Genomic DNA, 14,427 nt, shown 5'->3' on the forward strand with positions numbered 1-14,427 from the left:
AAGAATTGGTAGACCTGGCTGGGGTGATACTTGCTGACCGACAGCCCAGCTGGAATCTCTTCCAAGAGATATGCCCCCTTTTAAAGGACTCAAGTTCAGTCTCATTAGAATTAGATGACAGAGTAGTGGAGGAAACACCTACCATAACAAAAAAAGTCATTAAAGGAGCTGTCAAGGACAAAGGGACAGCAATATTGACAGAACAAGAGAATAAAAAAGAGTTAAAGGAAGATGAGGAATTTTCTCAAGAAGGGAAGAAAGCTGTTTTCCCAGCAGATCATCTGGTCTCAGAGAAAAGGAAATTTAAAAGAAAAATGAGGAAACGGGCCCAGCAAGAAGGGAAAATAGCTAAGGAAGAAAGGAAACTCACCAAGCCGGAGGAAAAAATGCAGAGAAAGGAGAAACCAACTAAAGACAAAAAGAAACTGACCCATCCAGAAGAAAAAATGGCTCGGGAAGAAGAAATACTTGCTTCCCCACAAAAGGAATCACTCATGGAAGATCAGACGTTAGTCCTAGAAGAAAAAAGACTAACCGGAAAAAGGGAAAAACTACTAGGGAAAGGAAAGGAAGTGATCAGGAAAAAGAGGAAACCAACCCTAAAAAAGGAAAGGTTGGAATGGGAAAAGACACAGGCCCAGGAGGAAATAATGAGGGCCCAGGAAGAGGAGGAGCTGGCTGGGGAAGAGGAGGAGCTGGCCTGGGAAGAGGAGGAGCTGGCTGGGGAAGAGGAGGAGCTGGCTGAGGAAGAGGAGGAGCTGGCCTGGGAAGAGGAGGAGCTGGCCTGGAAAGAGGAGGAACTGGCTGAAGAAAAGGAAGCATTAATCCTAGACACAGAGAAACAAGTTGGAGAAAGGAAGAAACACATCTGGAGAAAGGAGAAATATGAGGAGGAAGATGCCTGGGAACTGGGGAAAATGGTTCAGGATCATTTGTCTAGAGAAGAGGAAGGACTGTCTGGGAAAAAGAGAGAACAGACATTAGAAAGGGAAAGCTTGGCAGAGCAAGAGAGTAAATTAATCCAAAAAGAGAAATGGTTTGGCAAAGAGGCTCTTTATGGGATACAGGAGGAACAAGACCAGACAGAGAGGCAAGCTCAAAGAGAGGAGAAAGAGGCCAAGGAGAGCGAACAGTTAGCCTGGGAAAGAAAGAAACTGTACCTAGAAGATGATGAAAAGTTTGGAGAACTGGAGGAATTCTCACAAGAGGAAGAGAAATTAGCTCAAAAAATGGAGCAGGAAGCTGAAAAAAGAAAACAAGACAGAGAAAAAATGAAACAGGTCTCAGAAGAGAAAACAATTACAGAGGAAATCGAGAAAGGGTCTCCAAAAGAAGAGAAGCAGACCATAGGAAAAGAAAAAAAAGCTAAGAAAAAGAAGAAACAAATTGGGAAAGACGAGAAAGCAATTGAGGAAGAACAATGGACCCAGGAAAAACTAGCCTTACAAAAGGAGAAACTGGCCCAGGAAGAGAGAATATGGAGTCAGAAAGACAAGAAATGGTCCCAGAAAGAGGAGAAAGAGGTTGAGCCAAAAAAACAACAACTCCGGAAGAAAGAGAAATTGGCCCTACAAGAGAAGGAACAGGCTGGTCAAATGAAGGAACAGTTCCAGGAAAAAGAGGAAGAGGCCAAGGGAAAAAAGAAAAGGGCACTGGCAGAGAGACTGGCCCCGGGAGACAGTGAAGTGGCCAAGAAAGAGAGTCATATTGATGAGAAAGAAAAGGCAACAGCCAGGGAAAGGACTGGCATAACTACGAAAAAGAAAAAAATAACCAAAGAAGAGAAAGAAATGATAAAAGAAGAGGGTAAATTGGCCCAGGAAGACAGGCAACTGGTCTATGACATTACAACCAAGGAGAGGGATGTTTCCAAGAAAAAAAAGAAAACCAAAGAGGAAAGAAAACAGGCAATGAGAAAACTGGATATGGAAAAAGGGATTGGTTCTGAAGAGAAAGAGGCTCGCTCCAGGGAAGAAAATATAAGAATGAAAGAGAATCAACTGTTTGGGATCCTGGCAGGAATAGTTAGAGAACTGATTACAGTTCCTTCAGAAGAAAGAGAAGTAACTGGGGAAGAGATATCATCCATTAGAGAAAAAAGTGAAATTGATGGCCGCAGGTGGGAATTTTTTAAGAAACAGGAAGAAATAATTGAAGAAGGGAAGGAGCAGGCTCAGAGAGATAGGCAACTAGAAGGTAGACTGGCCACCAAAGAGAGCACGCTAACTGATAAAGAGGGCTCGGAGGAGGACCGAAAGTTCTTAGAGGAGGTCCAGGAAAAGATAATTTTCAATAAAATCCAGGTGCAGACGATGTTAAAGGAATTTCAGAAGACAAATTTGTTAGAAAAAAGGCAGATCCGGGAGCTTCTGAAGAGAATTGAGGAGCATGAACTGGAGAAGACTCAGATGAAGTGGTTATTAGATAATCTCAGAGGTGTACTATTTGAGGACTCATATAAGAGCTTGACTGAGAAGGAAACAGAGGAAGGTCTAATTACAAAGGGGAAAGAGGAAGCGATTCTGCCCAAGAAAGAGAAAAGGAAACATCTGATTAAGAAGAAGAAAATAAGTACAAGTGAAGAGGAACTGGAGGATAACTTGGCTAAGACGCTAAAGGAAAAGGGTTTGACTCAAACAAGAAAAATGGAAAAGAGTTTGAAAGAGAGGCTGAGTAAGAAAAAGGAGGGCCCACGAGAGGAAGAGGAGAGCCTTAGTGAAAAGGAGTGGGGGCGCTGGAATGAGGAGGAGGAAGAGGTGAGCCTGAGTGAGGAGGAGGAGGAGAGCCTGAGTGAGGAGGAGGAGGAGAGCCTGAGTGAGGAGGAGGAGGAGAGCCTGAGTGAGGAGGAGGAGGAGAGCCTGAGTGAGGAGGAAGAGGAGAGCCTGAGTGAAGAGGAGGAGAGCCTGAGTGAAGAGGAGGAGAGCCTGAGTGAAGAGGAGGAGAAAGAGAAAATGGAGGAAAAAGAGGAGGAGGAGGAGGAAAAAAGGCAGAAGGATACGGAAAGCCTGAGTAAAGAGAAGGAAAAGGAGAGTAGACTTATGGAGGGAATGTTCTCAGAAGAGGAGAGAGTATTGAAAACAAAGCTCTCAAAGGAAGAAGTGAGATTATCCAAGCTGGTGATAGAAGGTGAGAAAAGGGAGGGTACAGCTAAAGGAGAAAGGCATTTTAAGAAAGAGGGCTTGCTTGATGTAAGGAGAGACTCCAGACTTATGGACAAGGCTATGTGGCCAACAGTTCTGAAGAGCCCCTCCAAAATACCATTCCAGGTAACCCTGGAGGGAAAAGAGAGAATGCCCCTGAAAGTGTCAGAGGATCACTGGGATTTGGAAGACAGACAGGGCAGTCTGCTTCTTGGAGTACACCCCATGACAAGTTCATTGGGAAGACAAGAGAATGAACTTCTGGAGAAAGCCAGGGGTATGTTTTTACAAGCCATGGAAACAGGCTTAGAGACCCAGGTCCCAGAAGGTCGCCGTAGGCTGGAGTTTCAATTGCCTGATACCTTCATGGAAGCACAGAAACCTGAACACAGACCCAAAAGTGAAAGGTGGAAGTGGTTCTTGGGGTATCAGGATTCTCTGATGGGGGAAACTGAGGGCCAGGCTCCAGCTCCAGCCCCAGCCCCAGCCTTTTCACCTGAAATGCCAGGTAGGAGATATCGAAGGCCAGCCTTCTCAGAAGCAAGCTTCTCAGATGAGGATTGGATTAACAATGCCTTAAAAAGGCTGGAAGCAGGAAAGCAACTTTCCAGGGAGAGTTTTCATCAACTGAGGCAAATCCTCAGAGACTTTACTTCAAAGAGATACTTGAAATGGATGCGTCTTTCTAATCTTAAGACAATTGCTAAACATCTCAGGCAGAACCTAGAGTTAAGTCATGCTGATAAATTACAACCCTGTAAGGACGTTTTGAGTCCAGTATACTTAAAAGAGATCCCTCCAATTAGAAGAAAAGAAACAGAGATCTGGTTGGAGCCGTTCTCTATCCCTGAACCAGTGTTACCATCAGCCATCAAGAGGACTCAGACCCCACAGGCTCTCAGCTGGCATCTCTTAGCTGAGTCCTATAGAAAGAAACAGGCACAACAGTTATCCACTGCTCTCAAGGAGATAAAGCACCTTTATCCAGTCAGAAGGGATGTTCCTACAGCTGTTTGTCCCTCAGTGGATAAGAAATCTCTATCCTTGATATTAGAGAAGGACTTCCCAGCTTTGAGGAGGAGGGGTGAGATCTCCAAATTTCCAACGACAAAGAAGGAAGCACTGCCCATGCCTGCTCCAGCAATACCATCAACTATCAAGAGAATTCAAGACCCCAAAGCTATAAACTGGCATCTTTTGGGAGAGCCTTACAGGAGTGCACGGGTACAACGGTTATCCGATTCCCTCAAAGAGATGGAGAGACGACATGTCTCTGCCACAAGAGACATTTTCACAGGTGCCCATGCCTCTGTGGACAAACAAACTCTAGCATTAATGTTTCAGAAGGATCTCAGGGCTTTTAAGGGTAAAGGCAGGCCTCCTAAATTGCCCAAGTTGGAGAAGGCAAAACCCATCTCCAAAAAGAAGGAAGAGAGGCCTTTGTGGGAGACATTTGTGGCACTGTACCACGTTTTGCGGATGCTGCAGCAGCGATATGGAAAAGACAGTGCTGCTTGGATGGAACAGTTCAACAAGCTCATGGAGCTGTACCAACTTAAGTCCCCCCGAATCCAGAGGCTTCTACTAGAGTTAGTGCAGGGAGAGGAACTTCAACCCCAAGAGACCATCTACCAAAATGCCCTGGAGACCAAGGAACTGGTAGAGGGTGAGCGGTTGTTCTACCACCTGTTTTGTGGTCATTCCCATGGCCCTGCAGGTCCCCTCAAGTTCCAGAATGTGGTACCCCTCCCTGGGCGGAACAGAGTCCATGCTATCCAGTCTGAGGGCATTGCCCACTATGGCTTCCTAGAACTTGCCTGGAAAAGCCTACCACAAGTCGATCCTCATCGTATTGAGAGGCTGCCGAGTATTCCTACTCCTACCCTCTGATTAGGCTTACTATTAGAACTTTGGAATCCTATGGGAAAAGGAGCTACCTGAGCCACAGATTTTAAGCGTCCTTACTTGTTCCCCTCTTTGAGGTGGGGCTAGATGAAGACCTGCCTTCATTCGGCTCCAGAAACCTGCTACTGAATAAAGTGACATTTCTCAGTTGTAACAAATATTCTAGCTTCTCTTCCTCTTCAAGGCTAGAATCTTTTGGAAAGTGGCCAGAGAAAACAGATGCCCTTTGTCGTAAGGGTGACAATTTTTTCAGTCAGTGCAGTATATCCTTTGGAGGGCAAGGGCCAGTATCTGATCACCTTTTCAGAGAAAAGTCTGTCCCAGCACTCTCTCTCTTTGGCTACTATTTCCTTTCCTTAGAAGGACTTGGAGGGATAGCTGGGCACGGTGGCTCATGCCTATGCAATCCCACCGCTTTGGGATTGGTAGATCACCTGAGGTTAGGAGTTCAAGAAATATTTTTATCCAGAATATAAAAATGTTCTCTTTAACTCAATATGGAAAAAAACCTCAATTCAGTGGGAAAATGGACAAGAGCCTTGGATTGGCAATCCACAAAATGAAAAATTCATATATAATAAATATGAAAAGGTGTCCAACCTCACTACTGATAATCAGAGAAAAGCAAATTAAAACTATAATGAGGTGAATACTACTACCACATTCACCAGAATGGCTAAAAATAAAAAGACAACAAAAATGCAAATGTTGGCAAGTCTGTAGAACAACACTCTACATTTCTAGTGTGAATATAAATTGGCACAAACACTTCAGAAAATAGTCTGACATTATCAAACTAAAACTGAAAATACACAAAACTTACTGCACCATAATTACACTCCTAAGGTATATAACTGACAGAAATACATACATATCTGCACCAGGAGATACATATATAAGAATGTTCACAGCAGCCTTGCTATAACAAATAGAAATAGAAATAACTCAATAGTAATGCAATAGAAAACAAATCAGAAATAAAAATGAACAAACTAATGAGCAATGGAGTCAAGCATAAAATACACATAGATCATGATTCCATTTAAATTAAGTTTAAACTATTATCATTAGGAATGCAATTTTGACTATAAAGCTTTCATGAAGAATAAGGAGAGTGATTACCATAAATGTCAGGATATGACTTACGCTATATTTAGGATGGTGGGTAGGGGCAGTGATTGCATCAGTGAAGGGCTTCCAGGGTGCCAGCAATGCTTCTTAAACAGGAAGCTGGTTACATGGATGTTTACTTGATAATAGTTTATTAAACTATATATTTGTGTTTTATGCATTTTTTTGGTATGGCTGTTATATTTCACCATACAAATGATAAAAGAAAAAGCTGAAGGATAGGTTGGAGTTGGGCTAGCAGGAAGGCAGCAACTTTTATAAAAAAAAATGGGGGTACATGGGAGAGTTTTTAAAGTACAATCTTATTTTTTGATACCAGAGTAAAGAAGATATGGAGAGGGCTATGGACCACAACTTTAAAACTTTGCAAAATATTTTACTTTGTGTCCATGAAAATATTTTATTTTCCTCTGAGAAATTAATAGACTTTTCGTGAAAGACAGTGTAAACTATAAAAGGAATTTCGTTAATTTTAGTTTTATGTCCTAATTTGTTTCTCCTATGAAGGTCAGATTCAAATTTGAAGTTTAATTCTTTTTTTTTTTTTTTTTTTGAGATGGAATTTCCCTCTTGTTACCCAGGCTGGAGTGCAATGGCGCGATCTCGGCTCACCGCAACCTCCGCCTCCTGGGTTCAGGCAATTCTCCTGCCTCAGCCTCCTGAGTAGCTGGGATTACAGGCACACGCCACTATGCCCAGCTAATGTTTTGTATTTTTAGTAGAGACAGGGTTTCACCATGTTGACCAGGATGGTCTCGATCTCTCGACCTCGTGATCCACCCGCCTTGGCCTCCCAAAGTGCTGGGATTACAGGCTTGAGCCACCGCGCTCGGCCCTGAAGCTTAATTCTTAATGAACTTATTTCTGTATATACTAATTGCAAGTTTCTCCTAGTCTTAATCATCTATGTTTTCCTAATTTTTATCTATTTAGGGTTTCCCATCTTATTGTTGAGATTATTGTGGTCTACTTTACCTGCCTTATAGAATAAGATAATAAAATAAATACATCATTTAAAACTCACATAGGACTTCATAATTTCTTCTGAAATATTTTTGCAAAGTCCTACAAATAATAAAAAGACAACTCAAAGAAATTGAGCAAAGGGTTTCAGTAGGCATTTCACAGAAAAGGAATGGCCAATAAACGTGTTTTTAAAATCTCTACCTTATTAGTAATCAGAGAGATGCAAATTAAAACCAAAATGAGATTCTACTGTATATATCTGCATATACATCTACCAGAATCACCTGAACTTAAAATTCTGACCATTTCAAATGTTAGCAAGGAGTATTATTTGAAAAGTCCTCTTTGGAAAATATTGCACATTGTCTAGTAAAGTTGAGGATATTTTCATGGAATATTTACTCTGTGTTCAGTAATATCATATTTGTAATATATATCCTAGAACAGGACTTAGCAAACTATGGCCCACAGGCTAAATCCTGCCTCTGCATAAAGATTTACTAGAACACACGCATTCTTTTACATATTGTCTATGGCCATGATTTCATGCTACAATGGCAGAGTTGAGTAGTTGTGACAGAGGCTGTATGGCCCACAAAGCCTAAAATATTTCCCATATGTCCCTCTACAGAAGAAAGTGTGATGACCCTTGCCCTAGAACAGCCTCTGCATGTCCATCAGTAAGCATGTACGAGAATGTTCACAGCAGAACTATAATTTCAAACTTTGAAGCATCTCGCATTTTTACCAATTGAGAATGGATTTTAAAAACTGTAATATAGTCAAGCAATGGAATACTGTACAATGAAAATGAATGGATTATAGCTACAGTGCTTAATCTCAGGAAAATAATGTTGACCAAAAAGAAGCGTGTCACAGAATAGTATAAAAAATAGTCATATAAAACTCAAAAACATCCATAAGCAACATAGTTTTGGAGTAAGTAGTTGAAACTATAAAGAAAAGCAAGAGAATTATAAAATGGGATAATTGTTATATCTGAAGGAAAAGGGGATAGAAATGGGAATAGATACCTAGGAGTCTTCAAAGTTAGTAGTCAATATTTTCTTTCTTAAAAAAAGGTAGTTGATACACAGGTTTTTTGCTGTATTGAAAACTTAAGAAACATTTCATAAATATTTTGCATCTACTCAATATTTAATAGAAGTATCTTTAAAACATATGAATTTAATTAAAAGAGCAGGTGAAGGTTAAATGCTTTTAGTAGGACAAAATGAACTAGACTCAATTTCCTCCAATGGACTGGCACCTCTAAGGCAAATACTTGAATAACATTGTAAAATATTTCTGTTGACTGAAAAACTGGGCTTGAATAACCAATGATTTCACTCTACCTGATTCCTCCTCCCTCACCAAGACTCTTGTCATTTCTTTGTTAACAATGTCTGTCTTTCCCATGATCTGATACGGAAATTACAATGGGTTTAGAAACTTAGAAGCCATCTTGCATATAGCAAAAGATAAGACATTGGTCAGACTCTGGCTGTGGAATTGAGACCCATTTCCATGGCTGTCAGGGAAGCAACACCATCCTAGGAAGGGTTAGAGAGAACTACAGTCAGAGTAGTCTCTACAATTCTGCAAAGCTCTAAATATTTTTTTATATTTTAAAATTAAAATTTAAATATATGAGTAATGTTACCTTGTTGAGAGAGAGAGAGAGAGAGAGAGAGAGAGAGAGAGAGAGATGACCCATAGCGCTAAAGTTCTCTTTGACATTTACTTCTCCCCCTTTACCCTAAATCCTCCCTTCTCTCCCTAAAGGTTACCATTAACAGGCGTTTGGTGCCTATCACTCTATAAAATATGTACTTTTTGCTGCTGTTGTTTTGTTTTGAGACGGAGTCTTGGTCTGTCAGCAGGCTGGAGGGCAGTGGCACGATCTCAGCTCACTGCAATCTCTGCCTCCCAGGTTCAAGCAATTCTCCTGCCTCAGCCACCTGAGTAGCTGGGATTACAGGCATGTCCACCACATCCAGCTAATTTTTGTATTTTTAGTAGAGACAGGGTTTCACCATGTTGGCCAGGATGGTCTCGATCTCCTGACCTCATGATCCGCCTGCCTCTGCCTTCCAAAGTGCTGGGATTACAGGTGTGAGCCACTGCACCTGGCCAAAAATATATACTATTTTTATACTAATTATATCACATAGTCTTCTAACAAATCCTTCTCACTTCCTGCAGTCTAGGTTTCTAATGGTTTTTACTTTTATTCACTCAAGAATTCTGTTCACCAAATTTGCTATTCCAGTCACATTACTGGGAAGAGATCAATGTATTTGATATATGTCTTGAAAGACCAAGTTTTATTGATTTTTTCCCCTCCAAAGGAATGGTGAAATTATAGCTATCTTCTCTGTGCTAGAAGTTCATAAGTTTGTGATTATTCAAAAACCATAAAAGCCCAAGAGGTCTCAAAGTTAGTAAAGATAAGTTCAGGTTTACCAACAAACTCTACAGGCTTGTTACTTTCTCTCCACCAGTCAAGGTTTTCTCGTCAGAAAATGAGGACAAGTGTTTGACCTAGAATTTGGGAAATTTGACCAGTGCTGTGCTGTGCTAAAATTCACCCTTTTTATGTATAACATTATTTTATTGTTTTATTCGTTGATGGCTTCTCAACTTTCCCCAGTAATTAGAGAAACTTTACCCTCTAATTAGAAAATAATGGATATCCTCTTTTGGCCTACTGTGGCAGAGGAAGACTGTTACCCTAAGACTGGGTTTGAAATAATATTTCTAAAAACTAAGAAAAAACTATGTTAATTTTGCATTCTTCCCTATAACACATACATTTGATCCAACAGAAAAATCATGTCTCAATTACTTGTCAGATAAATTATCGTTTCCAGATTATTATTACATTACTATTTAAGGAAGAAATACCTGGCCGGGCGCGGTGGCTCAAGCCTGTAATCCCAGCACTTTGGGAGGCCGAGGCGGGTGGATCACGAGGTCAAGAGATCGAGACCATCCCGGTCAACATAATGAAACCCCGTCTCTACTAAAAAAAAAAAAAAAAAAAAATACAAAAAATTAGCGGGGCATGGTGGCACATGCCTGTAATCCCAGCTACTCAGGAGGCTGAGACAGGAGAATTGCCTGAACCCAGGAGGCGGAGGTTGCGGTGAGCCGAGATCGCGCCATTGCACTCCAGCCTGGGTAACAAGAGCGAAACTCCGTCTCAAAAAGAAAAAAAAGAAATACCTGGGCCAAATAACTTGTGTATTTTCACTGTCACACACGATCACACACAGCCCCATTTGCTAGTGGCACCCTTACAGACACTGAAATACAAGCACAAGGAAAGCACCTTTATATAACACAAATCACCAGTTACTCAATTATGGACACACACAAAAAGCAGATATCCGTAAGCAAACCACAGCAGAGATCTGTGTAGAATCATCTTACTCTGTCAGACGATTCTACACAGTTTTAAAATCCCATTACTACGGAGCTTAAAGTATCAATCACCTCACACCCCACAGCAGGAAGAATCACACGCAGGCAGAAATACAACCATACACACCCGGCCACGGAAAGACTCCCAGTCCACCCAGCGTCTCCCATTGTCACACACACGCACACTCCCCCTAAAGGCCTGGCAGGGCACACAGAGGGTCCTCTGCAAATCCGAGGTTCTGGCAGGTCCCCGCACCAACTCCGGCTTCTCCCCCGCACCTGCCTGGCCGGTTGGTCCCACCCTCTCTCCTGCTCTGGGTAGACCCTGGGACAACTCAGAGCTCGCTCTCGCAGGCCCTGAGCGCCCGACGCCTGCGCACTGAGCGCGGGTGGGCACGCCTAGAAATCTCCGGGGCGCCGCAACCGGGACCAGCCGGTTCCACAGGCTGAGTCCATGACCTTCCGGGGGGGTGAGCGGCCTGAGCATCCCGGTGCCAGCCGGCCAGCCACGGCCTTCCCGGCGCTGAACTACATTTCCCAGAGTCACCGCGTCCGGAACGCAGCTTCATTTCCGTTGGTTTGCGAGATTTGGAGGCCTCGCGTGGGGAGAGGGCCGCGTCTGGTGGGGAGCTTGGCTCGGCACCTGCTAGGCTGGCGAACCCGAAATCGGGCTTGGAACCCGAGCGCCAGATCTTGGAACCTGAACTGCACCTCTGTCGGGGTAGGAGTGTCCGGGATGCCAGAGCGGACTTGCGCGGAGAAAGCGTCGCTGAGGTTACGCGTGTGGCCGTGTCTTGGGTTTTGTGTGCTGGCTGCAGCCTGCCTGGTATTGGTGCCTACCTGTGCATACACGACTGGGCGTGTGTGGCTGCGGTTTTGTGTATGAGCAGTTGTGTGAGTGTGAGTTGTTTGTGACTCTGAAGGTGTTTGTGACTGTTTGCTTACCTGGCTGGGATGTGCTCATGACTGTGTATGTACCGCGTGTATAATTGAGGTTTGCCTGTGACTATAAAGTGTGTGACATTTGTGACAAGAGTGTTTGGATGTGCTTGTGTCACTTTGAGGTTGTGTATATACCTGATATCTTGTGACGGGTTTGCCAGTAAATGTAAGGTGTGTGACTGTAGCTGTGACACGGTGTTTGTGACCACGTGTTTCCCGGATCTGGTACTTGGTTGGGTGACTATGTATGGCTGTCGGATTGTGTGCTGTTTTTATGACTGGGTAAAGAGACTAAACTTGCAGCTTTGAAAGGGTGTTTCTGGAGGTATGTGTCTCTGACAAGGTGCTTGAATGTAATTATATGCCTTGTACTTAATGGGATTTTGTTTGAGAGGAGGTGCTCTAACAATGTAGCATAATTGGGTGATTGTGCCTTTAGTTGTGTGACTGTGGAAATGTGATTATGTGTGACTTTGTCTGGCCATTTGTATATTCTGTGACCTTATGGGTTGTCCAGTGCAGAAGTAAATTTCATTTTGGTATTTCTGGGGCTGAGGTCTGTCTATGGATCATGAGTCTTACGTGGCTCTGTGCTCCTCTGAGGACTTAAGGACTTCTTTTTGTTTTTACCACAGTGGCTGCCCGTTCATACATAGCCTGTATTCCTTCATTTCTGTATCCATCCTTGGCTTACCTGTGAAATGTAGTTACAGGTTCACAGCTTCTTCCCTGTGTCCTCTCACCTTATAGCCTTAAGGGAACTGAATGCAAGAAAGTGGCAAGAAGTAAGGAAGCCAGACATTTGGACACCTGTGTGAAGAATAGGAGTTACTTGCAAGACACAGACCTGGTTTTGAGATGAGAATTTTAGGGCTTAAAATACCTTCAAGACAGGCCACTGGAAATGTCATGGGATTCCAGGAGTGGGAGTAGTTTCAGAGGGAGTGCTTTTGGACGCAGCCACACAGTTCTGAACCTGAAGCACTCCACCACAGGGCTCTCTGTCTCCAGCATACAACTTTGAATCCAGAAATAAATTCAAACCAAAGACTGCTGTGACCTGGCCCTTCTTTCTGATACAGAAGGTAGAAGACCTGTTCTAGTCTCCGCCTGACTTTTCTTTATGTTAAGTGAGATTAAGAGGATGGGGAAGAGGATATGTTCTAATTTAGCATATTCCCCAAGAAAGACTTAATATCTCGTTCTGTTTTTCTTTTTCTGAGAGTAGAACCCAGAGGATAAAGAATGGCTGTTTCAGTCGCAATGTCCAAGGTGAGTATTTCCTCTTTGTTTCCTGAAATACCTTTGTTATTACAGGACATAGGCATTTTTATTTTCTTTTTGAAATTTTCTGCCTTCTGAAATGACAGAGGGGCAAGGCAATTTTTGGTAGATTGAGACAAAGATAATGTGCCATTAATTGTGATATGTGCTTCCCAACAGTGGTTAAATTTAGGAAGAATGGATTTGAGACTCATGGATTTAAAAAGGGGAGCTCTGCCGGGCGCGGTGGCTCAAGCCTGTAATCCCAGCACTTTGAGAGGCCGAGGCGGGTGGATCACGGGGTCAAGAGATCGAGACCATCCTGGTCAATATGGTGAAACCCCGTCTCTACCAAAAATACAAAAAATTAGCTGGGCATGGTGGCTCGTGCCTGTAATCCCAGCTACTCAGGAGGCTGAGGCAGGAGAATTGCCTGAACCCAGGAGGCGGAGGTTGCGGTGAGCCGAGATCGCGCCATTGCACTCCAGCCTGGGTAACAAGAGCGAGACTCCGTCTCAAAAATAAAAAATAAAAAATAAAAAAAATAAAAAGGGGAGCTCTATTGTGTTATCTCTGATACAGCAGCATTTTGATTTTTTAATTTTTTTCAGCTGCTTCTGAAAAAATTCAAATGTACACAAAAGTATCATGAATATGCCTAGCTTAAAAGCGATCACTTTCCAATCTTGTTTCATTTATTCTGCCTTCAGTTCAAAATCCTTTCTAATTTGCCCTTTTGATTTCTTCTTTGACTTACAAGTTATTTTAAAGTATTGTGTTTTCAAATATTTTGAGGCTGTTCCAGAGATCTTTTGTTACTGATTTCTAATTTTGTTACATTGTGTTCACAGAGTAACACTTTGTATGATTTGAATCATTTTAAATTTATTTAGATTTGTTTTATGACCCAAAACTTGGTGCATCTTAGTAAATGTTCCATGCGCACTTGAAAAGTCTATAGTGGTTGTTGAGTGAAGTGTTGTATAAATGTCAACTAGGTCAGGTAGATTGATAGTGTTGTTTAAATCTTCCATATCTTTACTGATTTTTTCTTTGTTGGATTTTTCTCCTTGTAGTTTCTTTCAGTTTCTACTTCATGTATTTTTTTTCTTTTTTTCTTTTTTTTTGAGTTGGAGTCTTGCTTTGTCACCCAGGCTGTAGTGCAGTGTCATGATCTCGGCTTACTGCAACCTCCACCTCCCAAATTCAAGTGATTCTCCTACCTCAGCCTCCCAAGTAGCTGGGATTACAGGTGGACACCACCACACCCAGCTAATTTTTTTTTTTTTTTTTTTTTTTTTTTTTTTTTTTTTTTAGTAGAGATGGGGTTTCACCATATTGGCCAGGCTGGTCTCAAACTTCTGACCTCAGGTCATTCACCTACCTCTACCTCCCAAAGTGTTGGGATTACAGGTGTGAGCCACCACACCTGGCCTGCTTCATGTATTTTGATTTTCTGTTAGTAGGTATATAAAGGTTTTAGATTTTTACATCCTACTGGTGAATTGACCCTTTTTTAATTAGGAAATGGTCTTCCTTATCCCTGATAATATTCTTTGCTCTGAACATCTACTTTGCCTGATATTTAATGTAGTCACTCCAGCTTTTTTTTTTTTTTTTTTTTTTCTTTGAGACGGAGTCTTGCTCTGTCGTC

At 42.2% G+C, this 14,427-nt stretch overlaps 1 protein-coding gene across 7 annotated transcripts in view; it reads left to right on the forward strand.

Annotated features, from left to right (window-relative positions):
• The first annotated feature begins 11,150 nt into the window (after window positions 1-11,150).
• Window positions 11,151-14,427, forward strand: part of ZNF420 (zinc finger protein 420) — a 37,058-nt gene continuing 33,781 nt past the window's right edge. For 3 of the 7 annotated variants that reach the window (XM_074386433.1, XM_010348009.3, XM_074386432.1), the window contains exons 1-2: window positions 11,161-11,289; window positions 12,739-12,782. Coding sequence is in view for 4 of the 7 variants with exons in the window: in XM_010348009.3 (XP_010346311.1) it covers window positions 12,756-12,782 (27 nt within the window). In the remaining 3 variants the exon portion in view is untranslated. Of the gene's footprint in view, window positions 12,783-14,427 lie in introns of all 7 variants that reach the window. The other 4 variants (XM_003937434.4, XM_074386431.1, XM_074386434.1 and 1 more) reach the window with 4 other exon arrangements.

The sequence above is a fragment of the Saimiri boliviensis genome, chromosome 14 (genome assembly GCF_048565385.1).
Source record: "Saimiri boliviensis isolate mSaiBol1 chromosome 14, mSaiBol1.pri, whole genome shotgun sequence".
Taxonomy (NCBI): Eukaryota; Metazoa; Chordata; class Mammalia; order Primates; family Cebidae; genus Saimiri; species Saimiri boliviensis.